This window comes from Melospiza melodia, chromosome 22 (genome assembly GCF_035770615.1).
Source record: "Melospiza melodia melodia isolate bMelMel2 chromosome 22, bMelMel2.pri, whole genome shotgun sequence".
NCBI classification, from domain to species: Eukaryota; Metazoa; Chordata; class Aves; order Passeriformes; family Passerellidae; genus Melospiza; species Melospiza melodia.
The window spans coordinates 3,302,665-3,328,228 of NC_086215.1; the positions used below are offsets into that span (position 1 = coordinate 3,302,665).

The 25,564-nt window shown below is 53.2% G+C and overlaps 2 protein-coding genes across 2 annotated transcripts in view; one reads left to right on the forward strand and one right to left on the reverse strand.

The window, feature by feature from the left end:
• The window catches only part of RGS3 (regulator of G protein signaling 3), a 92,195-nt gene extending 81,987 nt beyond the window's left edge, over positions 1-10,208 (reverse strand). Inside the window, exons 1-2 of the mRNA XM_063174416.1 lie at positions 9,939-10,208; positions 2,575-2,697 (exon numbers count right to left, since the gene is read on the reverse strand). Of these exons, the coding sequence (XP_063030486.1) occupies positions 2,575-2,697; positions 9,939-9,951 (136 nt within the window). The 5' untranslated portion in view covers positions 9,952-10,208. The remainder of the gene's footprint in view (positions 1-2,574; positions 2,698-9,938) is intronic.
• A 10,657-nt stretch (positions 10,209-20,865) lies between these two features.
• Positions 20,866-24,625, forward strand: POLE3 (DNA polymerase epsilon 3, accessory subunit). Its single transcript, XM_063174577.1, has 5 exons — positions 20,866-20,896; positions 21,054-21,129; positions 21,712-21,797; positions 22,459-22,577; positions 23,047-24,625. The coding sequence occupies exons 2-5, from the start codon at positions 21,064-21,066 to the stop codon at positions 23,205-23,207; spliced, it is 432 nt and encodes a 143-aa protein (XP_063030647.1). The 5' UTR covers positions 20,866-20,896; positions 21,054-21,063; the 3' UTR covers positions 23,208-24,625.
• Positions 24,626-25,564: the final 939 nt, after the last annotated feature.

The following is a 25,564-nucleotide window of genomic DNA, read 5'->3' on the forward strand; positions in this document are numbered from 1 at the left end:
TATCATAAAATAATAAACCAAGCGTTCTGAAACATGGAACCAACATTCTCGTCTCTTCCCTCATCCAAGAACCCCTGTGAACACCGTCCCAAGCAGCTCCCGAGCCGCTCCCCGGCCGGGCTGGCACCCCCGGCTTGGGGCTCCGCGCTTACCGAACGTGCTGAGGCAGAAGGACGAGCCCGGGACGGGAGCGGCCCGGCGGGAGCAGAGCGAGACCCCGCTGGCATCCATGGCACGGCACGGCACGGCACGGCACGGCACGGCAGCGCTAATCGGAGCCGCGGTGGTTGGAGCCGGCCTTGCCACGGGACGCGGAACAACCGCCGCGGTTTGAACGGAGCGGCTCCCATCGGCCCCGGGGTGGAACGGGAGCGCACCTGGGACACGTGCCAGGGCGGGACAGTGCCAGGGACAGGGCGGGACAGTGCCAGGGTAGGATAGTGCCTGGATCGGGACAGTGCCAGGGGCAGGGCGGGACAGTGCCAGGATAGGATCTTGCCTGGATGGGGACAGTGCCAGTGCCAGGGCGGGACAGTGCCAGGGACAGGGCAGGGACAGTGCCGGGATCGGGACAGTGCCAGGACAGGATAGTGCCTGGATGGGGACAGTCCTGGATGGGGATATTGATATGGTGGGGACAGTGCCAGTGCCAAGGCGGGAACAGTGCCTGGATCGGGACAGTGCCGGGATCAGGACAGTGCCAGGGTAGGATAGTGCCTGGATGGGGACAGTGCCAGTGCCAGGGCGGGGACAGTGGCAGGGTAGGATAATGCCTGGATGGGGACAGTCCTGGATGGGGATATTGCTACGGTGGGGACAGTGCCAGTGCCAAGGCGGGGACAGTGCCTGGATTGGGACAGTGCCGGGATCAGGACAGTGCCAGGGTAGGATAGTGCCTGGATGGGGACAGTGCCAGTGCCAAGGCGGGGACAGTGCCTGGATCGGGACAGTGTCCTTCCCCACCTGTGGCAGTGCGGGGCTAGTGCCTGGATGGGGACAGTGCCAGGGCTGGGACAATGCCAGGAAGGGGACAGTGCCTGGATCGGGACAGTGCCAGGGCGGGGAAAGTGCCAGTGCCAGGTTCGGGACAGTGCCTGGATGGGGAGAGTGCTGGGGTGGAGACAGTGCCCTTCCCCACCTGTGGCAGCATGGGGACAGTGCCTGGATGGGGAGAGTACCAGGGAGGGGACAGTGCCTGGATGGGGACAGTGCCGGGGTGGGGACAGTGCCACGATGGGGGCAGTGCCAAAGTGGGGACAGTGCCCTTCCCTACCTGTGGCAGTGCGGGGACAGTGCCAGGGTGGGACAGTGCCAGGACAGGGACAGTGCCACGATGGGGACAGCGCCATAGTGGGGACAGTGCCCTGCCCACCCCCGTGGACCCCGGAGCCACCCTGCCAATGGTGCCCCAGGAATGAGCTGCAGGGCAAAGAGAAGACCCTCGCTGGTGTCAGCAGCCCCTCGGCCTGCCGGTGCTGGCACATCTCAGCTGCTCAGCACGGGGCGGGAGCCAGCACAGCGCCCTGGGGACATTGCTGCAGCAGAACTGCTCTGGGACAATGAGCTGAAGCAGGGGATGGCAGGGCATGGGTGACATGCTTGGCTCTCATGTGGCAGGGGAAGAGCCTCACAGCACCCCAGGTTTATGGGGTCACCCTGCAAGAGCCCAGAGCAGCCCATCCCATCACCCGGGAGCTGGGTGCACCCATCAGCTCTGGGTGCTGCAGCACAGCTCAGTGGGGGTACCAGGGCTCAGCTCCAGCTCCAGAGGGTGTGGAGGAATGGTGGAGATGGTTCCTGGGAGAAAAAACCCTCCCTAAGAGCTGGGGATCCCAGATCTCTCTGGGATGGAAAAGAACGAGATCTCCATGCAGCCCAGGCTGCTGAGCACACACACACCCCAATCCTGCCCACGGTGACCCCTCCACAGAGCCCTGGCCAGGGATGAGCCCAGAGCCCCCCTGCAGGAGTGAAGGGGGTAGGATGGTTGGGATGGACAGAGATGAGAGATTTCTGAAGTCTGGGTTTGGAACTGCGGCCTATTGCAAAGGGCCTGGGGGCAGGGCCCTGCTGGGAGCAGGCCTGAGAGAGGCAGGCAGAGTGATGAAGAGAAAGAAGGCAAGAGTGCAGTAAAGAGGATGAGAGAGAGCGAGGTTCTTGTTACAATACCATAAATCTTCTTCTGTGTTGAATATTCTGATTCTCACTAACCAATCTAGTACAAGATACAAATCCTACAGCATTTACATACAGTCTATAAGAATCATTACATCACCATACTGTGTTACATTTTAAACCCTAAAAACTCCTCTTTGGGCCCCTTCTGCCAAGCTGTAGGGTCTGCTCTGAGCCTTGGGCCTGTCTGCAAGCAGAGGGTGTTGTTCCATCAAAAGGGGATCACCTTCAGCTGGCCACACCATTGTTTTCCAGTTGTTCAGTAACTGAGGTATCTCAAAGCTTGCTTTCATTTCAATCCCACTTAGTTTCCATATTCTCAGAATCTCTTGCCAGACAATCATATTTATAAGGCTTTCCTGTCTCATCTCCCACAACACCCTGACACCCCTCACTCACCTTTCCCTCTCACTCGGGCACGGCTGATCCTCCTCCTGCTCCCCGGGGCTCCCGGCTGCCCGGCCCGCTGTGGCCCCCTGGATGATGGGAGAGGCTCCAGCACCGCGGGGCTCTGCCCTGGACCTGCCGGGAGAGAGGAGATGAGAGCAGGGAAGGGGGCAGGGACAGCAGGGAGCTCACAGGCTCTGCTGCAGCCTCAGCTTTCTCTGCCCCGGGGGTTTGTGCCCACCTTGGCCCAGCCTTCCCTGTGAGCACAGAGGAGAGGAGCGATGGCAATGCACTCGATGCAGTGGCACAGAGGGGACAGAGCCACCTTCAGAGGGACTCACCCCAGCAGGAGCCCCAGCTGCAGCCTTGGCCCATGGCCCTTCCCATCCCACACTCCAAGTGCATCCCAAGGCTCTGCTCAGCAGTTTCATTTTATTTAGAACAGATGACCAGCCCTGTCAGATCTTTATTAATGTGTAAGCTGCTGTCCAGGACACTGGAGATGCTGCCCTGAACTGGGTGTTCAGGACAGGCTGAGAATCACAGAATGGTCTGGGTTGGAAGAGAACTTAAAGACCATCCAGTTCCATGTCTGCTTCAGCTATCCCAGGTGCTCCCAGCCCTGCCCAGCCTGGCCTTGGGCACTGCCAGGGATCCAGGGGCAGCCACAGCTGCTCTGGGCATCCTGTGCCAGGGCCTGCCCACCCTCACAGGGAACAATTCCCAATTCCCAATATCCCATCCAGCCCTGCCCTCTGGCAGTGGGAGCCATTCCCTGGGTCCTGTCCCTCCATCCCCTGTCCCCAGTCCCTCTCCAGCTCTCCTGGAGCCCCTTCAGGCCCTGCAAGGGGCTCTGAGCTCTGCCTGGAGCTTCTCCTCTCCAGGTGAGCACCCCCAGCTCTGCCAGCCTGGCTCCAGCCCTGGAGCAGCTCCGTGGCCTCCTCTGGACTCATCCAGCAGCTCCAGGTCCTGCTGTGGGTGGCCCCAGAGCTGGACACTCCTGCAGGACTCTGGCTCAGAGCCAGCTCCAGCCCAGCCCTGCTGATGTTTTGAGGCTCAGAGGAGGCTCCACAAGGGGGAATTGGATGCTTTCCTAATGTCCAGCACCCTGACAAAGCCCCAGCAGCCCCAGCCTGGCCCTCCTCACTCACAGCCATCCCAACCTGCCACAGGATCTGATGCTGAGACAGACAAAAGTGCTCAGACCCAGAACTGGGGGCCTTGGAGGAGAGATCTCCCAGCCCAGCACAGCCCAGGAACATCTGCCCAGGACCAGGAACATCTGCCCAGGCTTGTCCACAGGGACGAGCAGGGTGGCACTGGTGAGGCTGAGCTGTTTTACACTGCCCTGAACACAGGGTAGCTGTGGAGCCCCAGACAGGGGGTCTGCAGTTCTGAACCCCAGAACTCCCTGGAGGGGCAGAGGGGCAGAGCAGTCCCTCAGCCCTGGTGGAGCCACTCTCACAGCAGCTGTAAAGGCAAAAGAGCCTCAGATGGGATTTTAGTGTCCCTCAGCCCTGTGCCAGTGTGCACCAGGATGGACAGATGGACAGCACCCACCACACCCTGCCCAGTGCCTCCAGTACCCCAAAATATCTCTAAAAAATAGATCCATCCCCACAGCCCCTGGACAGAGGCAGCAGCTTGGAGAGGCTCTTTGCTCACTGGAAAAGCTGATTTTTCTCCCAAAGGCTGCCAGGGGCACTGGTTTGATTCAGCTGAACTTCCACCAGCAAAACTGCCTCAAACTGAAGGAAAAGCAGCAGGAGGGACACAGAGCAAACAAGGGAGGGAAGGAGGGAGGAATGCTCTGCACAGCTCAATCCATCACTGCCACGGACACCTATTGTACCACTGCCATAAATCCAGGCCCCTTTGGGCACTGCTGGGGACAAAAACCACCCCAGCAGCTTCCAAAGCCTCCAGACAAAGAGCAGAGCTCTGCCTGTGCCCGCAGTGCCAGCCTGGCCCTGGCACCCTGCAGGAGCCCAGAGCAGCCAGCACTGCCCAGGCCTGGGGGTGCTCACAGCTGGGGAGGGCCTGGCAGGGATTCTGCTCCTGCTCCCACCCCAAACTCCTGCTGAGGGCCTGGCAGGGATACTGCTCCAGCTCCCACCCCAAACTCCTGCTGAGGGCCTGGCAGGGATTCTGCTCCAGCTCCCACCCCAAACTCCTGCTGAGGGCCTGGCAGGGATTCTGCTCCTGCTCCAACCCCAAACTCCTGCTGAGGGCCTGGCAGGGATTCTGCTCCAGCTCCCACACCAAACTCCTGCTGAGGGCCTGGCAGGGATTCTGCTCCAGCTCCCACACCAAGCTCCTGCTTTCCTGCTGGAGAGGGGCAGGAGCCTCCTCTTCCCTCCTCCCCACAGCACAGCAATGAGGCACCAGCCAGGATGGGAGCAGGGCAATGTGCAGCTCAGGAACCAGTGGGGTGGGAAAGGCCCAGAGCTGGGTCCCCTTGGGCTGTGAGAGTCCCTCTGCAGCCCTGGGAAGCACCCAGAACTGTTGGGGGAGATGAAACAGGAAAGCCTTATCAATATGATTGCCTGGCAAAAGATTTTGAGAATATGGAAACTATAAGCGAGATTGAAATGAAAGCAAGCTTTGAGATCCCTCAGTTACTGAACAACTGGAAAACAATGGTGTGGCCAGCTGAAGGTGATCCCCTTTTGATGGAACAACACCCTCTGCCTGCAGACAGGCCCAAGGGTCAGAGCAGACCCTACAGCTTGGCAGAAGGGGCCCAAAGAGGAGTTTTTAGGGTTTAAAATGTAACACAGTATGGTGATGTAATGATTCTTATAGGCTGTATGGAAATGCTATAGGATTTGTATCTTGTACTAGATTGGTTAGTGAGAATGAGAATATTCAACACAGAGGATGATTTATTGTATTGTAACGAGAACCTCACTCTCTTATGCTTTTACTCTCTCACCCTCTCACCCTCTCTCCCCTCTCTTCTCTCATTCCTGCTCTGAGCTGTGTTTGGCAGCTCCCAGCAGGGCCCTGCACCCAGGCCCTTTGCAATGAACCCCAAATTCCAGACCTGGCTGCAGAGATCTCTGCTCTCCATCCATCCCCACCATCCTACCCCCAACACTCCTACACAGAACCATGGCCATGGCTGCTGTGCTGCTGGAGCCCCTGCACACACAGCCCAGGGCAGAGGCACATCTGGGGGCACAGCTGGGCTGCTCAGCACTCCTCAGCTCCCCATCCCCTCCTGTGCCCCCAGCCTCGGGATCCAGGGCTCAGGGAGGGCTGAGGAACAGAAATGTGATTTATTCTGTAATTGCTGATTTATAAATGTGATTTATTCTGTAATTGCTGAGTGTCTGTGCAGCACAGCAGGGCCTTTGCTGCCCCCATCACAGGGCAGGGGGTGCACAGGCAGGGCAGGGAGCAGGAGCAGCTGTGAGACAGCACCAGGAGCTCCTCAGCAGCCCCAGCACGTCTGGCTGCTCCCACAGCACATCTGGCTGCCCTCACAGCACATCTGGCTGCCCCCACAGCACATCTGGCTGCCCCCACAGCACATCTGGCTGGAGCCCAGGAGAAGCTGGATCCCCTTTCCCAGCTGGCAGTGCCAGAGGTGTGGGAGGTGAGCAGAAGGTGCAGCCTGGTCAAACTGATCCCTGCAAGTCTGGGCCACCACCTAAATTCTCCTGTCTGCCTGGCATCCCCAAAGCTCCCAGAGGTGCCCTGCAGCCCCTGGAATCCTTCAGGGGCCAGGAACACCCAGGGCAGCCACAGCTGCTGCCTCCCCACCAGCAAGCCCAGGGTGAGCTCTGGTGGAATGTGGGGACACAGGAGGGGAGAGGCTGCTCCAGCTGCTCTGCCAGAACAAAACCTGCTCCCCACATCTGGCACAGCTGCTTTGCAGGTCCTTGAGGAAGGGATTCATGCAGTCATCTGTGGGAACTCAGTGCATCCCTCCAGATGTCCAGAGTTGCTGAGGACCCCATTGGGGGGCTCAGAGACCCTGGCATGCTGCTCAGAACACCTGGGGATTTGATTTTGATCCTTCTAAAAAATTGCCAGCTTGGCATGGGGATGTGAAAGCCACACAAGTTTGAATGGTGTTGTAATAAAGTATTCACAGGGTGAAAATGTAGATTTTAGGATTTTTGGTATAAGGGTTATGGGGACAAGATGGAGGAATCAGGGTGTGTCTAGTCCTTCTTCTTTCTTCTTCTTGTTCTCCATTTCCTGCAGTGCTGTTGGCACTTTGGGATTGGTTTAGAGTAGAAGTGCACTGTCTAACACAGGTGATAGGTATTGGGAATTCAGTGTAAATATGTTATAGGTAGTTTGTAGTATAAAAGGACAACACAGAGTGCCTGTGGCTGCCCTGCTGAGCAGATCTCGGCTGGGCAGAAAGAAAATTTTATAGATAAGAATTAATAAACGACCTCAAGACCGAAAAGTGAAGAGCCCAGACTCATTCTTAAAAGCGCAGGCTGCCACAGAACCACCATCCCACACATCTCAGGGCAGAGAACAGAGAGCCAACCCAAGAGTCATCAAAACCCAGAAGCTCAAGGAGGGGAGCACAGAGAGGGAAGGGGCCCTTTTCCAGCGGGCAGGAGCAATCCTGCATCCCAGGCAGCTCTCCAGCCAGGAGCCAACCTGGCCAGGCACACAGCCAGTGCCACAGCATCCCCCAGGGATGTCCCAGCTGCCCAGGTTGATATTTGCACCCTGGCATTCCCAAACACATCCCATGGCTGCTCCAGGCTCTCCCTGCAGATGGGGAAACAGCCAGGGGAGCAGCTCTGGCTCTCCCAGGAGCAAACCCTGAGCTCCAGCACAGCTCCAACATCAGAGCTGCTCCCAAATATCACAGGCTGGCACTGGGGGGGTTACATCCTCTGCACATCTTGCTGAAAGACAAGAGAGCCCAGGATACAGAGCTGGGGTGGGGATGGACCCTTTAATCCCACCTTCATTTTCATCCCACCCTCAACAGGCAGTGCTGGGGAGGAACTGAAGTGTGTTTATGTTACAGAATGTTCCAAGAGCTCTCCTGTCCTGCCCACGGGGAGGGTCTGGGGGCCCCTCATCATCCCAGCCCTAGGGTCTGCAGAAAAACCCCACAAAGGCTCAAACTCCCTCTCTCATGGGTGTGTTTGTAATGCAGAGGAGAGGCCCTGGGCTGCCTGGGGTCACAGTCAGTGCTGCTGTCACCTCCTGCACAGGAGGGCTGAAGGACAACCCTGCCACAGCCCCCTCTGTCCCTCTGCTGATGCCAGAGCCCCACAGACACAGACAAATGGCACCAAAGCTCTGACCTGGACAGGCAGGAGCCAGCAAACAGCTGGGGTGGCCCTGCTCAGGGATCCAGGTCATTCCTAAGGCACTTCTGAGTGTTCCTCCTTTCAGGATAATCAAAACTCTTCATTTGCTCAGCTGAATCCATTTGCTAACATTCCCAGTGATCTCCATGTGCCACCCAGCAAAATTAAAGCTTTTTCCCAGCAACTTTATTTGCACCTGGGAAATACCAAACCAATCTGGGATTGCAACTGGGAGAAACCAAACCAAACCAAACCAACCAAACCAAACCAAACCAAACCCAACCCAACCCAATCTGGGATTGCACCTGGGAAAAACCAAACCAAATCAAACCAAACCAATCTGGGATTGCACCTGGGAGAAACCAAACCAAATCAAACCAAGCCAAACCAATCTGGGATTGCACCTGGGAAAAACCAAACCAAATCAAACCAAACCAAACCAAACCCAATCTGGGATTGCACCTGGGAAAAACCAAACCAAACCAAACCAATCTGGGATTGCACCTGGGAAAAACCAAACCACACCAAACCAATCTGGGATTGCACCTGGGAAAAACCAAATCAAACCAAGCCAAACCAATCTGGGATTGCACCTGGGAAAAACCAAACCAAATCAAACCAAACCAATCCAATCTGGGATTGCACCTGGGAAAAACCAAACCAAACCAAACCAATCTGGGATTGCACCTGGGAGAAACCAAACCAAACCAAACCAATCTGGGATTGCACCTGGGAAAAACCAAACCAAACCAAACCAAACCAAACCAAACCAAACCAAACCAAACCAAACCAAACCCAATCTGGGATTGCACCTGGGAAAAACCAAACCAAACCAATCTGGGATTGCACCTGGGAGAAAACCAAACCAAACCAACCCAAACCCAATCTGGGATTGCACCTGGGAGAAAACCAAACCAAACCAATACGGATTTTTCACTGCACAGCTCAGCCCACAGGACAGGCATCACCAAGCAGCTTCCTGAGCAAGCATCAAACAATTCCCTCCACAATCCCAGGCATCCTGAACCTCTGGGATGGGGCAGGGTTTGTACCTGCCCAGCCCTGAGTGTCCTGGTCCCTGTGGCAGCCCCAGCACCGTGGTTTGTGTGGCTCCTCTCAGCAGCTCTCCCAGCACTCAGAGCTGTTTATTTACACTCCCCTGTCTCCCAGGAGCTCCCCAGGCTCACACAAAGCCTCCTCTCTCTCTTTCTCATTGCAAAAGGCTTTTAAGAGGCAAACAGAGCAGTAATAAATGCTCTGTCTGTCCAGCTAAAGCACAGCTTGGGGTGAAAGTCCCAGGGGACAGGGCTTTCAAACTAATAATAAATAAATTATAGTAAAGGGTCTCTGTGGGGCTCCCAGGCCCAGAGCTTCCCCTGCCCTGCTCCCAGAGGGTTTGAGGCTCTCTGGCTGCAGAAATCACTCCTAACACACAACCCCAGTGGATTCAAATCCCCTCTGTCCTGCAGCACAGAGAGCCCTGAGATCAAACACGATCCCACGGGAAGCTGGGCATCTCCAGCCCCCCATAACAGGAACAGGGCAGACACAGACCCTCATCTCCTCCAGGCTCCAGATCTGGCTGCCATGAGCAGCCACCCACAGAGCCACCACCCATCTGTGCCCGTGCTCACAGGGGTCAGAGGATGAGGGAAGAGATGAGGATCTGACTCCATGTTTCAGAAGGCTTGATTTATTATTTTATGATATATATTATATTAAAACTATACTAAAAGAATAGAAGAAAGAATTTCATCAGAAGGCTGGCTAAGGATAGAAAAAGAAAGAATGATAACAAAGGTTTGTGTCTCAGACTCTCTGTCCAAGCCAGTTGACTGTGTTTCTGATTAATGGCCATTAATTAGAAACAACCCCATGAGACCAATCCCAGATGCACCTGTTGCATTCCACAGCAGCAGATAATAAATGTTTACATTTTGTTCCTGAGGCCTTTCAGCTTCTCGGGAGGAAAACTCCTAAGGAAAGGATTTTTCATAAGAGATGCCTGCACACCCATCCATCCCCCTGCTCCCCAGGGAACGAGCAGTGCTCAAAGGCAGAGGAACCCCCAGCACTCACGGGGCTGCTCCATGGCTCCCTCGCAGGTCAGATCCTCTCCAGCTGAGGAGATTCAGCTCCCAGAGCCTCTGCTCGTGGTACCACTGCAAGGGGAGGGGGAAATCCCAATCCAAACCAGTATAAAAATGTCCCAAGGGAGCAGAGATCCAGCTGGGGAGGTACAAATTAAACTGTGAGCTGGGGGAGATGGTGGTCCTGCAACAGCTCTGTTCTCTCCTGGCTCCCAACAGCAAAAATCAACTCCTCCTGACTTCCCCCCTCACATTCCAGCCTGGGTCTGACCTTAACCTGCAGTTCTCTTGGAGTCCCCAGCAAACTGCCCATTCAGCTGGTTGGCCTGGGAGTTAATGACTTTCTTTTAAAATTTAACACCGTTCTCCATCACAGATTCCAGCCTGCCAGCACCAGGGTCTGCCTTTGGCTGGATATTCAAATCCAAACACGTGCTTAGACAGTTATTCCAGGCAAAAGGGCAACATATGCACACAGAAAACCCACAGGCTTGGGGCTGCCTTTGGAACTAGAGAAACTCAATCAGGCTGGGAAAAATTATCTGGCTGCCCAGATGGTAAGAGGATTGCAGGAAGGAGGGTTTGGGCTATTTCAGGGCAATCCTGAGGGCAGATTTCTGGGATTAGGAGAGCCTGGCATATAGGGCAGGCACAGAAACCATTCCAGCAGTGGGAACAGTGCAGCCCCTCTTCCCCAGGGCCCAGCTGAGGTGCTGCTGTCCCTGGCACCACCTCTGCACAGGCACAGCTCAGCTTCTCCCTGGAAAACTCCAGTTAGGAGCCCAACAAAGAGGCAGACTGGCACATTGCAAATCCTTTTCCAGTCTGAGGCACAAAAAAGGTTTCTCCTCCTTCCAGGGTATTTTAGGTACACCACCCCTTCTCTGCCCACATCCCAGGGTGTGAGCATCCTGTTGGAGCCCAGATCTGAGCCAGAGCAGCAGCAACATCCCCAGCGTGGTCTCTGCTGCTGCCTTTGCTGTCCTGCAGCTCCCTTGTCTCCTCCTTTCCAGGCTGATGCACTCAGGACTCCACACTCCTGGAAAATGGAGCTGGGAGAGGACAGAGCCCTGGGTGTCAAACCAGCACTGCCCCAGCCTCATGGGCTGCTCCTGCTCACAGAACCATCCATCCCCTTCCACGGGGTCCCCACAGCCAGCACAGGATCCCAGCACAGCACTCAGCTCAGCTGCTGCAACATATCAGAGTCCTGGCAACATCCAGAGTCTGACACAAACTGTGTCCCTGCCTCTCCACAGCACTTCATGTGTTTGGCCTTTTGCACCCATCATTTAGGGTAACAAGTTTATGCTTTGGCTGATCTCTTTTCTAAACCTCCCTCTGTGCCCCTTCCCTATGAAATGCAGACTCTGAACATGCAAAGGGAGCAGCCACAGCCCTGCCTGGGCTCTGAGGGGTGTCTGCAGGAGCTCAGGATGGGAGCACAGAGCATTTCTAGGGCAGTCTGTGACAAACCCCACGTGAGCAGGAGCTGGCACAGCCCCTGGTGCCTCCCCAGGGATGCAGAGCACAAAACAGTCTCCATGCACAACCACTTGTGCTGTGCTCATCCTCCAACAGGGCCAGGCTTGCTGGAAACAGTTCATCTTGTCCCTTTGCCATTGCCAAACTGGCTGAAACCAAGGCAGCTGTGAGCACAGCATGGTTTGTGTAAGAGCTGCTCCATAAACCAGCTCCTGTCCAGGAGGAGAGCAGCAGGGAAAAGATGGGAGAGCAAGAAACTCTTGTTTTATTTCAGTTCAGGTTTTCACCCATCTGAACACTGTAAACCTGCAGAAACTGCCTGGCTTCTTCCCCTGCTGCCCTGGGGCTGGTTAGGGAGATATCCAGCTGGAATTCAGGAGAGGGATCCCTTTGAGCACAGGGATGCTCCCTGATCCCTCCAGACACATCCTGTACAGAGCATCTCCTCTGGGCTGGAGGAGCCTCCACCGTGAGGAGCAGCAATCACAGGGAGCAGCAGCCACCAGAGCACCACAGGCTGCCTGTGTGGGGTGGGTTCCCATCCTTGGCCAGGCTGGGCAGGGCTGGGAGCCCCTGGCACAGGGGGAGGTGTCCCTGCCATGGCAGGGGTGGCACTGGATGGGCTTTAGGGTCCCTTCCACCCCAAAGCAGGCTGGGGTTCCATGATTCTCTCCCCATTAAAGGCACACAGCTCAGTCTGATTGCAGGCTGAGAGGCTGCTCTCACTAATGGGGCATCATAAACTATTCTTTTGTTCTTTTTTTTCATCCTTTTTCCCCTTTTTCATCCTTTTCCCCTTTTGCCATGCCTAGCCGGCAGAATAACAGTGGGTTGGGCCCACACCTGACAATTTTCCCAGCTCAAGGCTTTGTCCTTGCTTTTGCATTTCCCTGGGGCAGTGGGAATTCCTCAGGCCAGGTGTTTAACACACACCTGTCTTGCACCTTAACCTGATTAAAAACCCAGTGAATTACAGCAGCACATCAGCTCACATCAGCACCATTCTCCTGCACTCTGAACCCTCAGTGACACACAAGAGCAGCACCATGAGACATTCCAGGTCTCTTAGAGGATGTCTGATCTGAGCATCCAGTCCTGCTGCAGCATTTTGACAAATGCTGAGTATTAATCCATTGTTGATTTATTTTAATGCAATAAAAACAATGTAATAACCAAGCTGGGTCTTTAGTGACCCTTCTCATAAAAGAGATCAGTTTCAATATAGCAAAAGGTCTCTTGGGAATTATGCTTTTGGCCTTAGAATGGTCAAATGGATCAAAGTAATGAAGTTAAAACAGCTTAGGAAGTTATTGCCTGTCACCTGAGCTGAACTGCAGTCTGGAGCTGCAGGAAATCGCTGAGCTCTCCTCTCAGGTACCTCTGCTCCCCAGCTCTGACACTGCTCTGCCTCCCAGTGAGCCAGGTTAGCTCACTGATTTCACAGAAAATCAAATATTTCTGGCATTTGGCACCCAAACAGATTTGGCATGTGATGGGGAGAGACAGATCAAATGCCAGAACTCTTAGACTGGTTTGGGATGGGAGAGACCTTAAAGCCCATCCAGTGCCACCCCTGCCATGGCAGGGACACCTCCCACTGTCCCAGGTGCTCCCAGCCCTGCCCAGCCTGGCCTTGGGCACTGCCAGGGATCCAGGGGCAGCCACAGCTGCTCTGGGCACCCTGTGCCAGGGCCTGCCCACCCTGCCAGGGAACAATTCCTCCCCAATATCTAACTAAGTGTATCCTCCTTCAGTTTAAAGCCATTGTCCTTTGTCCTGGGGCACAACAGAAGGGAAAAGTTGCCCTTTCTCTTGACAGAGATCTCCTTTGTCATCTGGATCATCATTATCTTCCCCATTGCCAGGCTGGACAGAGTAAACCAAGGGTCTCTGACATTTTTCTGTTCAGTTAAGCTGGTGTTAGAGTGAAGCTGCTGCTCCAAGGGCAGCTGCCTCATTTCTCCCCCAGAACTCTGATCCTGACTCCCCCCTTCAGCCCAGGCATGGGAACAGGCACACAGAGTCTCTCCAGCTGCAAGGGATCATAGCCCCACTCCCTTGCAGGACTAGAATGAAACCCTGTCACTCATCACATCCTCCAGATGTCCTAGGAGCTCTGGCAGCCTTGGTGCCGCACCACTTCCCCAGGGAGCCTGTGCCAGTGACCACCACCCTCCCAGTGAGGAGTCTTTACAAGAATATTTAAGGAGAAAGGATATTCAAGAATATTAAAGAAAATAAAAGCAGGGTCTGACAAAGCTCCTGTTTCATGTCAGAAGGTGATGTCTAGGGGAGAACACAACAGAGCAGGCACAAGACATTTTCCAAAATAGCTGCCCAGCCCTAAGCCACTTTCAATTCAAGGACTTTCCACTCCTGTAGGGTCAACTTTAATGTGCATTTGGCAGACATAGGAGGAGCTGGATCCCATTTTGTAGTGGCACACTACACCATTAGCCCACCTTACTGGGGCACCTTTAAGCCACTCTGTGGATTAATTGTTATGCTGGATCAATTAGCTGAGCACAACCTGATTATTGCCCATATTGTTTGAGTGTGATCCCATTACCCAGAATCAGGAAGGCATTCCCTTCCCTGCTCTCAGGTTGCTGTTGGTAATTGCTGCCCCAGATGTGCAGGGTGTCTCTGCTTCAGCCCACACAGCTGAGGAACGAGTCTGGACTCTTCACTTTTCGGTCTTGAGGTTGTTTATTAATTCTTATCTATAAAATTTTCTTTCTGCCCCGCTGAGATCTGCTCAGCAGGGCAGCCACAGGCACTCTGTGTTGTCCTTTTATACTACAAACTACATATAACATATTTACACTGAATTCCCAATACCTATCACCTATGTTAGACAGTGCACTTCCACTCTGAACCAATCCCAAAGTGCCAACAGCACTGCAGAAAATGGAGAACAAGAAGAAGGAGGAGGAGAAGGAGGAGAAGGAGGAGAAGGAAGAGGAGGAGGAGAAGAAGGAGGAGAAGGAGAAGGAGGAGGAGGAGGAGAAGGAGAAGGAGAAGGAGAAGCAGAAGAAGCAGAAGAAGAAGCAGAAGAAGAAGCAGAAGAAGAAGCAGAAGAAGAAGCAGAAGCAGAAGAAGAAGAAGAAGAAGAAGAAGCAGAAGCAGAAGCAGAAGAAGCAGAAGCAGAAGAAGCAGAAGAAGAAGCAGAAGAAGCAGAAGCAGAAGAAGAAGAAGAAGAAGAAGAAGAAGAAGAAGAAGAAGAAGAAGAAGAAGAAGAAGAAGAAAGGCTGGACATGCCCAGATTCCTCCATCTTGTCCCCATAACCCCCACACCAAAAATCCTAAAATCTACATTTTCACCCTGTGATCATTTTGTTTTTACACCATTCAAACCTGTGTGACTTTCATGTCCTCATACAAAGCTGGTAACTTGCTCCAAGGATCAGAATCAAATCCCCAGGTGTTCTGGGCTCTGTGCCAGGGTCTCTGAGCCCCCTGACGGGGTCCTTGGCAACTCTGGACACCCAGAGGGATGCACTGAGCTCTGACACCCGGGGAGCTGGGAGCACTCACTGTCCCTGTGTTACTGCAGAGCACCAGGATGGTCTGTGCAGGTGAGAGCACAGATGTCTGACCCTGCTGCAGAGCCCTGGCTGGAGCAGGGCACAAACAGAGCAAGATTCATGGTGCCACAAACCCGAGTGAACACCACCAGAGGTGACACAGAGGTCACCCTACAGCTTCCCTTCCCAAAGCACTTTCCAAAGGGAGTAACAAAGTTACAGTTAATGCAATAGTCCATCCACGCAGCTGAAAATAGCTCCTGACCTGGAACACAGGATTTGTCCAAGTCTCTGGCTTAGGTCACATAGGAAGGTCCACTCAATCAGCAGAATTTCAGGCTGGCACTTTTTTGACAGCTGAAACTGCTGAATTAGTTTACGGCTAAAAAAAGAATGCCAGGAAGATATTTTGAAAAGTGCTGCACTCGGAGGCCTTCATCAGAGGTGAGCTAAACTTAGAGGGGCTGAGGTAGGAAGAGAAGAGTGTGAGTGACACCTCTGAGGGACAGCTCCATCCTCTGGGGACCGGGCTCCTGCCTGCAGTGCCTGGCCTGTCCTGAGGGGAAGGAAAAATGGGATCATTCCAGGCACCAGCTCTGTTAGAGCCCTGATGCACTTAAACATTTAGAGATTATAATGACCAAGCAAAACCTTGTTTCCTTTTAAAAAGGATACTGCCAAGTGTTTCACATTCATTCTTCTTCCATAGCCAAAAGGAAAATGAATTTTAAAAACGGAGCAGTCGTAGACAGTCTCCCAAGGAAATTTAAATTGGGAAGTGCAAACCATCCAACAGCAGTTTGGGATGAGTCCTTGTGTCTCTGAGTTATCCAACATCAGTTTGGGATGTGTCCCTGTGTCTCTGAGTTATCCAACACCAGTTTGGGATGTGTCCCTGTGTCTCTTCCTTCATCCACACCACTTTTGGGATGTGTCTCTGTGTCCCAGCCTTCATCCAACATCAGTCAGGGATGTGTCCCTGTGTCCCTGCATTATCCAATCCCAGTTTGGGATGAGTCCCTGTGTCCCTGCATCATCCAACACCAGTTTGGGATGTGTCCCTGCATCACCCAACACCAGTTTGGGATGTGTTCTTGTGTCCCTGAGTTATCCAACACCAGTTTGGGATGTGTCCCTGTGTCTCTTCCTTCATCCAACACCAATTTGGGATGAATCCCTATGTCCTTGCATCCTCCAACACCAGTTTGGGATGTGTCCCTGTGTCCCTGAGTCATCCAACAGCAGTTTGGGATGTGTCCCTATGTCCCTGCAGCATCCAACACCAGTTTGGGATGAGTCCCTGTGTCCCAGCCTTCATCCAACATCAGTCTGGGATGTGTCCCTGTGTCCCTGCATTATCCAATCCCAGTTTGGGACATGTTCCTGTGTCCCTGCATCATCCAACACCAGTTTGGGATGTGTCCCTGTGTCCCTGCATCACCCAACACCAGTTTGGGATGTGTCCCTGTGTCCCTGCATCACCCAACACCAGTTTGGGACATGTTCCTGTGTCCCTGCATCACCCAACACCAGTTTGGGATGTGTCCCTGTGTCTCTTCCTTCATCCAACACCAGTTTGGGACAAGTCCCTGTGTCCCTGGGTTATCCAACACCAGTCTGGGATGTGTTCCTGCATCACCCAACACCAGTTTGGGATGTGTCCCTGTGTCCCTGCCGTGTGTCCCCTGTGTCCCCTGCTGTTGGCTGTGCCTCCTAAGGGCTGTCCTGTCCCCCTGAGTCACCCGAGCCCCGGCTCCGTTCAGCACTAACGAGGGCAGAGGTGTGAAGTGACTCAGGGCACAGGAAGGCACTGAACGCTTCTCAGGCCCTCACAGTGAATCCTGCAGCCCCAAAACATTCTGAGCAGAGCAGGCAGAGCCCAGAGGGAAGGGTTTGCTCCCATGTCCTGGCACATCTCATCCCTGATTCTACAAGAGGAAGAGTTACTGCATCAGCAGCCTCTTATTTACAGGGCTTGGATGGCTCCCATCCAAACAGGGCTTCAGGAGTGCTGGAAACAATTCAGGTGTTCCACCATGACTGTTCTACATCAGAATACTCTGTATTTTTGTAGTAATATTTTTTCTTTGGCCAAGATAATACTGAAGTGTCATTTTCACAGAAGTCAAGTGAGATTCAAGCCCCTCTGTGCTAACAGTGGGTTCTGAGGAGTACAAACACTGCTGGGTCAGCTCTTTGCCTGCAGCTAAACCATAAATGTCACATTTTCGTGCAATTTTGTGAAAAACAAGGAGGTTAAAGGAGTGCCCACCCTCACTGCAGGCTTAAAACTCACAGCGTTCATCTACTGACACCAGTGCAGAGGCATTGAACAGAATCACAGAATCACAGAACGTGGAAGAGACCTTGAAGATCCTCTCATTCCACCCCTGCCATGGCAGGGACACCTCCCACTGCCCCAGGCTGCTCCCAGCCCTGCCCAGCCTGGCCTTGGGCACTGCCAGGGATCCAGGGGCAGCCACAGCTGCTCTGGGCACCCTGTGCCAGGGCCTGCCCACCCTCACAGGGTGTTTTCTTAATATCTAACTCAAAGCATTTAAATCTAAATCTGTTATAGCCTTTCCCTGGGGTACAGAAGGACAATATTGATTGTCCCATGGTTTTGCTTTCCCTCTCAGGCTGGGCTGAGCTGCTGCTCCTCTGTCACTGTATTTATACCTGTGCTATGTGCAACAACATTTTTGTTCCAGTGTAAAATGTGACTCACAGCAGTAAATTTGAGCACTGCATGCTCAACATCCTCTGTGTTTTACACATGACAGTGAAACAAGACTAGAAAGCTGATTTAATATAAAGGCTCTGGACCTACAGGATATAAGGCCAGGATGGATGGCTGCCCCCGGATCCCTGGAAATGTCCCTGGAAGTGTCCCAGGCCAGGCTGGACTGGGCTGGGAGCAGCCTGGGACAGTGGGAGGTGTCCCTGCCATGGAATGGGCTTCAATGTCCCTTCCTGGGACTCAATGTACCAACCTCCAGACATTGTCATTAAAAACAAATACAGACTCACACCAGGGGCCAGGGAGGAGAGCCTGCTGTGTCCAGAGGACTCACAGAGCTGGATGAATGGAGCAGCTTTGGGTTGAATCCCTGGATTTGAGCAGCCCCCATTCCTGGCTCTGCTCCATCCCACCCCTTCCCCAGGCATTCCCACACCACCACCTCGCTTGGTTCTCAGTTCATGGACAAAAACACCTCATGCTCTAAAAAAGCTTCTTTTTCTAAGAAACCAAAATGAGCAGCAGTGGCTCCCAAGGGCTCTGAGCCACCCTCCCTGTGTGGCATTCACATCCTCTGATGAAATCCCTTCACCCAAGATTTTTCTCCTGGGAAACTGAGAAGCCTCAGAGAAAAGGAAAACAATTCTTATCTCATTTGCTTCTCCTGTGCTGTGCTCATGTGCAATGTGTTTGGAGATTGTTTACCCACAGGTGATTGTTCCATTGCATTCTGCTGGGAGTTGTTTTCACTCTTTGGCCAATCAGGGCCAAACTGTGCTAGGACTCTGAAAAGAGTCATGAGTTTTCATTATCTTCTTAGCATTCTGTAAGTATTCTTTCTGTATTCTTTAGTATAGTATTCTTTCATAGAATATAGTATATTCTTCAATAGAATATAGTATTATATATAATTAATATATAATTATATCAACATATTATATTAAAATATATTAAATATATTCTTTAACATAATATAGTATTATAAAGTAATAAATTAGCCTTCTGAGAACATGGAGTCAGATGCATCATTCCTGCCTTCATTGGGGCATTCCCAACAAATACAAAACCCCTGTCCAGGATCTGAGTCTGCCATGGGCACTGTCACAATAGGACACAAAATGAACACTCACATGCTGAGATGTCCAAGGCAAAAAAGGTGCATTTATTTCCAGACCTCACTATTTATAGAATTCCAAAAGTGACCATGGATTAGAGGATGAGATCGCCACCTCTCCGACCACACTGGTCAAACCAACAGTCCAATTCTCTCCTCCTCCAGAAAGGACTGCAAAACAATCATTATTTACATGAAAAGTCAGTGAGAAACTCTATTTTAAAAATGTAAACATCAGAAGGCTTAGAAGAACTTCAGAACAGGGTGACAGTCGCTGTCACAGCAGCTCAGTGTGCCATGGTCACAGCCTCAGTGTGCCACTGTCACAGCAGCTCAGTCTGCTGCCTGTGAATGTCCCTCCCCAGTGCCAGCACTGCCCCACCAAACAGGTGGGGAGCAACAGAGCACATGGAAAGGAGCTAAAACCAAAATGTACACACCGTTTGTACAGCAGGGATGGAGTTTATTAATCCAGTGGAACTGGAACATTTGTGCTCAGTGTGTGCTTCCCACAGCACAGCGTTATGTCCACCACTGTTGCCTTCACCTGGGCTCACAAGCTTCTGTCAACTCTCCCTGCAACAGAAACGCTGCCCTTGATAACAGGGAATTCCCATTTCCCATGGAAAAGAGCTCTGCCGTCAATCACTGCTCACAATTTCAAGTATCACAGCATTAATCTGCTTTCTTGCACTCTGAGCTTATTTAATTACCTGGTCAGGTTATCAACAGGGATAAAGTCTCGTGGAATTACAGGGTTTAGGCCAGGCATGGGGTCAGTGGGGCAGGGATGGAGGAGCTCACAGCCCTGTGCCCTCACACAGCAACAAGGGAAGAGGCCAGACACCAGTGTGGGGTAAAACAGCTGTTATTTCCCATTGGAAATGATGCAACTTTCCGAACTAATTGTTTTAATTAATTGCAACCAGTGCCCACTTTCAGCTAGCACTATTTAAGTTTCTTCACAGGCTCTTACAATTTCTTTGATCACTAAATAACCAAAACCTCAAGTTTGCTAAAAGTAACCCTGCCAAGCTTCAATAAACAAAGCCAAAGGGAGTTGGAGATTGGACATCTGGGATCTTAAATTTATGACCCTTCAAGGGTGTTGAAGCAAGCAGAAAATGCAGATGAGATTAAGGCCTGGAAAACTGGAGATTCCCTGACTGAGAAAAAGATTATAAAAGTAATAAAGTATGGGGACCAGATTAGCGTGAAGTGTGAGAAATTAACAACCAAGAGCAGAGAAAACGGTAACTAATGAAGAGAATTATGTAACCTAGAGCCAATGAACACTAATTTGTTTGCTAAAAATATATAAATAAATTGAAAAGGTTTGTATTAGTGTTGGTGCAGAGGCTGGAGCTTTGTCAGCCACGCACAAGGATACAGTAATGCCTTAGTCACTAACAGTGTCACACAGCCTTGGAGCGAGCCTTACTGATCCCAGGGACTTTGGGGCACCTTGGGAACAATCCCAGAGGCACCAGCTCTGCCCAGGGCTGCCCCAGCTCTGCCCCAGGCTGTGCCTGTGCCTGGCCCTGCTCCGAGCCCTGACAGCCCCTCAGGGACAGCGGTGTGACCACCTGAGCCTGTCCCTGCACCTGAACCTGTCCTGTACCTGCACCTGTCCTGTCCTGTACCTGTCCCTTCACCTATAGCTGAACCTGCCCCTGCACCTGTCCTGTCCCTGCACCTGAACCTGTCCTGCACCTGAACCTGTCCCTTCACCTACAGCTGAACCTGCCCCTGCACCTGTCCTGTACCTGCACCTGAATCTGTCCTTGTTCCTTCACCTGAACTTGTCCCGCACCTGTCCCTGTCCCCTCACCATCACCTGGCCTTACACCTACACTTGTACCTACACCTATAGCTATGCCTGTCCCTATCCCTGCCTTTATCTTGTTCCTATTCCTGCTTCTCCTCCTTGTCCTTCTCCCTCTCTTTCTTTTCCCTTTCCTTTCCCTTTCTCTTTCCCTTCCCGCTGCCCGCCCCTCAGGCGCCGCCGCCATTTCCCGCCGTGTGGGCAGGGCCGCGGTGCGCGCCGGGAGCGGGCGGGGCGGCGGCGGAGCGCGGGCTGGGTACGGCCGGGCCGAGAGCGCCGAGTCCCGAGGGGATCCCCCTGTCCTGAGGGGAAAGCGCCTGTCCCACCGCGATCCCCCTGTCCTGAGGGGATCCCGCCTGTCCCACCGCGATCCCGCCCATCCCCGCGCCCCTGACGCCGCGTTTGCCTTGCAGGAGGCCCAGGATGGCGGAGAGACCGGAGGACCTGAACCTGCCCAACGCCGTCATCACCCGCATCATCAAGGAGGCGGTGGGTGCCGGGCCCCGCGGCCCAGCGGAGCCCCGGGAGATCCCGGCCCTGGAGGCCCCGGCCCCGGCCCGTGCTGTGTCCCCGCCCGCGGGCCTCTGCCCTGGGCTGTCCCCCTGGGGTACCGGGGCTGCGGCCCCCTCACTGCAGCTGTACCGGTGCAGCTCCCGCAGTGGCACTGTGAGAACCAGGCCCCCTAAAACTTCAGCACACAAGTCCGTGTCTATATAAAAATCCAGAATAATTCCCAGTGGTTAGTTTACTTGGTTTGGTCTGGAGCTGTGAGGTGTTGCTGGGTGGGCCTGGGCCTGGCAGGCATGTCAGGAGCTGGGCAGTCACAGGATGAGTTACCTGCAGACAGCGGCCAGACCCCAAATGCCAGAGTCACTGGCTTCTGCTCAGCTCTGTACCTTTGGGGGACACATTCCCACTGCCCTGGGCTTCCACTGGGAGCAGAGCTCCTGTGACAGCACCCCAGAGCAGTTCCCAGTTCTTCTGAGCCCTCTGAGTGCCTTAACACACTGGCACTTCAGTTTTGGAGTTTGTTTTATGCAGCTGCTGATAAAAGTTGTATTTGTTTTTCAGCTTCCTGATGGAGTCAATATTTCCAAAGAAGCCCGGAGCGCGATCTCCCGAGCAGCGAGCGTGTTTGTGCTCTATGCAACATCATGGTAAGGACTTGGTGCAGCAATCACTGGGGCACTTGATTGATAATTCATCTCTGCTGGCCTGAGGACTCTTTCCCAGTGTTGTTTTTCTGTATTTTCTGTTTATATAAATAAACCAGTCTGCCAGGCTGCAGCAGGTGGGTTGGACTGCTCAGAGCAGCCCGTGGGAAGGTAGCTGGGCTCTGAACACAGCCATGTCCCAAAAAGAGGGGTCCCAAACTGCCATTAGCCTTAGAATGTGGCTGCACAGCCTTCCTGGCAAAGGCAGGGGCACTTGACTCACTGTCAGGCTCTTCATCATGAAGCTGTGTTAGGGCAAGAGCTGCCACAGAGGGCACAGTCACATTTTGGGGTGGTTTGGCATAATCTCTGCAGGCAGTCACTTCTCTTGTGGCAGGTGCTTCTAGGGCTGTGTGGAACTGTCACAGTCAAGGTTCAGGCTTTCTCCTGCTCATAGAAAAGGTCTGTGCAAGCAGAAACTAACACTGTGAGAAAGCACAGACAGCCAGTGTAAACAAAAATGTCTCAAACCTTCTTTAGTAAATGATAAAAAAACCCTAAATGTTTTGTGGATGGCTTCTTTAAGTTGCTTATGACTTGATTATTAAAGTCAAGATGGAATTGCTAACAGTTCCCTATTACCTCTCTTTTTGGTTCTCCCTAGTGCAAATAACTTTGCCATGAAGGGGAAGAGGAAAACCCTGAATGCTGGGGACGTGCTCTCTGCCATGGAGGAGATGGAGTTCCAGAGATTCGTGGCCCCTCTGAAGGAATCCCTGGAAGGTACCGTGCTCCATGGGTGCCCAGGGACTCTGAGGCACTGAGTCCTGTTTCCTCCAACGCTGGACAAGCAACACTTATTGCCTGTCTTGTTTCTCTTCTCTTTGCCCAGCATCCTACACTGCAGTTTGCCTGGGGAGTAACTAATGTGCACCTTAACGGGACTGGGATAACATTATTGCACAACTGATGAGGATTGAGAAAGTCTCATCTGCTCTCACTCCCCTATTATGTTATCTAAGGAAAGCCGTAGGTGCTGCCTGTAAATGTGACCTCCTGCATCCTTTTCAGCATTTTTCTGCTGAAATTTAACCTGATTTCCTATGGAGCTGCTCAGCACAGCTCAGCTCGTAGGGTGAGTTGTGCTCTGAGTCCCCTGCTCCCCTCCAAAGCCAGGAGAGCAAGTGGATGTTGGATCTCAGCCACTGACCTGTCTGTGCTGTGCCAAGCCCTCACTGTTCTCTCTCCTCAGTTTACAGGCGGGAGCAGAAAGGAAAGAAAGAGGCCAGGAAAGATAAAGACAAGAAGGCAGACTCGGAGGAGCAAGATAAGAGCCGAGAGGAGGACAATGATGATGATGATGAAAGGATGGAGGAGGAAGAACCAAACGATGAGGAAGAGGTGGACAACTGAGCTGGCTCGTGGGCAGGGGCTGGGGTGTGTTCAGAGGGATGTAAAGGCTGTAAATCGACCTTGCTGCATCCCCTTTAGAGCTTTGCACTGCCCCTCTGTGGCCTGTCCCTTTTGGCTGGAATTTGTACATAAAGGACTGTGCTGAAGCTTTTCCCTGGCACGGTGGCTCCTCCCTGTGCCTGGTGGGCTTTGGCTCTCCCCAGGCTATGGGCAGGCACTTCCTGGGCTTTTGATGCTGGGCTGGCTCTGAAAGAGAGGAAAAAAGCAGTGGTGGGTGCTCAGTGCAGAAACTGGCCAGGAGAACATGAGAGTCTTGAAGATGAGGGGCTGACTCCATTCACAGATCACTTCTGGGGTGTAGAATGTAGGTGATGATGTCCAGAGGCTTGGGAGCTGCACATTGAAGCTTTTGATCCAGTTGAGTTGTTTGTTTCCCTTTGTTTCCTTGCATCCTGGCTGAGCCTCCTCTGCCTGCTGTGCTGTGACAGTGACACTGTGTCCTCCAGCCTCAGGGTGGCTGCACAGGGACCACGAGTTCACTCACTGACTCACCCAAACTAACCCAAATCTGAAAAACACGGGGTAAACTGTGCAGTGACAGTGCATTGAGAGACAAAGAGGAGATGATTCAAAATGTGGAGCACAAGGAGGGCTCAGATGAGGAGCAGGGCTGAAAACAGGTGGCTTTGTGCCATGCTGGGGGTGTGACAGCTCAGTGCCACACTGGGGTCTGGTGGTCTCACCTGCAGCAAGCTGAGATGTGCTGGAGCAGAGTGGGGAATTGTGGTTGTCTTTTCCCCTTTTCCCAGTTGGGATGGGCTAATTCCATCCCAGGGGTGCCTCAGGGAGGGCAGCGGGGCAGGGGCTGTGTGCCCACCCAGGGGCCCTTGTGGCTTCACAAAAGGCCCCTGCAGGAAGGAAGGGTTGAGAGAAGCTCTTGGTGTCCCTTGTGCTGGTGTAGGTTTGTGCTTTTCCACTTGAACTCTTAGTTCTGATGCCTTTTCTCCCTCAGGAAGTTTTAGATACATTTAAAACCCCCAGGTTTTGATGATGTGCAGTTTTGAAATAGCACTTGTGAGGAATCCTGGATCCTTTCCACCAAAAAATGGTGGCAGCTGCCCACAAGAACCACCCTGCCCTCCTGCTTTTCTGGCTCACTAGATTTTGACACGCACACAAGCCCAGCTTCTGAAAAGAACTGAACCAACACAGATTTTCTGCTGTCTAGTTTCTGCTGGCATCCAGTCAGGCTGTTCAAAGCCTGAGCTGATGATGTGTTCCCTGATGATTTATTCTGATAAACACCCACCTTCCAGCTCTTTTCCTCTTTTTTTATTTTTTTCTCTTCAGCACATATCTGGGGTGCATATTCTGGAAGGGAATGAGATCTAAATAAAACCAGCTTTTTTTTACAGAAATGGGTGTCTCATATTTTGGTCAGTTATAAAATGAGCAGGTTGTGGTTGCATCAGTGGGATGGGAGCAGGAAATGCTCTGGTTTCTGGAGCAACCGACATGGAGGAGGATGAAGGGACGATGAAGGCTGCTGCAGCCTGGCCTGTGTGAGAGGAGGAGGGACTGTGGAAAGGAGGAGGGGATTTCCAGGTCGCTGATGTTTGCTGGGGGAAGGAGCTGTCAGCTCCAGGGAGAGGCTCCAGGCTGGGGGGATCATCCAGGATCTGGATCCAGGGTTTCTGCACCGGAGTGAGCCAGGGAATGGTGCTTTGGTGGGGGAGCTGCAGAATTCCTGCACTAAACCTGATCCTGGCATCTCCCCTGCTCTGAGAGACCAAGGCAGGGCTCTGGGCTTCCCCCAGCACCCCAAACCCTGCTCCAGGTGCCTCTGCAGCACCCCAAACCCTGCTCCACACCACCACAGCCTCTCAGCCATGCTCCTTAAACCAAACACTGCAGCACTCCAAACCCTCACAGCAGCCCAACGCCCTGTCCCAGCCACTCCAGAATCCTAAAACCTGGCTCCAGGTCCTCCCACAGCACCCTAGAACTGGACTGCATAGCCCTCCAGCACCCCAAAACCCTGCTCCATGTCCCCCTCAGCACTCAAAACCTAGCTCTGGGTCCTGCAGCACCCCAGAACTTTGCTCCAGCCTCCATGAACCCCCAAAACCTGCCTTCTTCCCCCCATCATCATCCCAAAAGCCCTGTTCCGTGTCCTCCAGAACACCAAAACCTGGCTGTGAGTCCCCCTGCAGCACCCCCAAACCTGGCTCCAGGTGCACCCCGGGACTGGATTGCTTGGCCCCAGCACCCAGAGCTGCCCCCGCAGCACCCCGAGGCCGTGCCCCGTGCCCCCCCTCCGGGCCCATCCCTGTCCTAGACCCCAAATCCCGGCCCCA

Bases quoted from the DNA above. Each gene is read 5' to 3' on its own strand.
- POLE3 (XM_063174577.1), top strand. From the start codon at position 21,064: ATGGCGGAGAGACCGGAGGACCTGAACCTGCCCAACGCCGTCATCACC. The intron at 21,130-21,711 runs GTGGGTGCCGGG...TTTGTTTTTCAG, and splicing joins CCCGCATCATCAAGGAGGCG to CTTCCTGATGGAGTCAATAT. The intron at 21,798-22,458 runs GTAAGGACTTGG...GGTTCTCCCTAG, and splicing joins GTGCTCTATGCAACATCATG to TGCAAATAACTTTGCCATGA.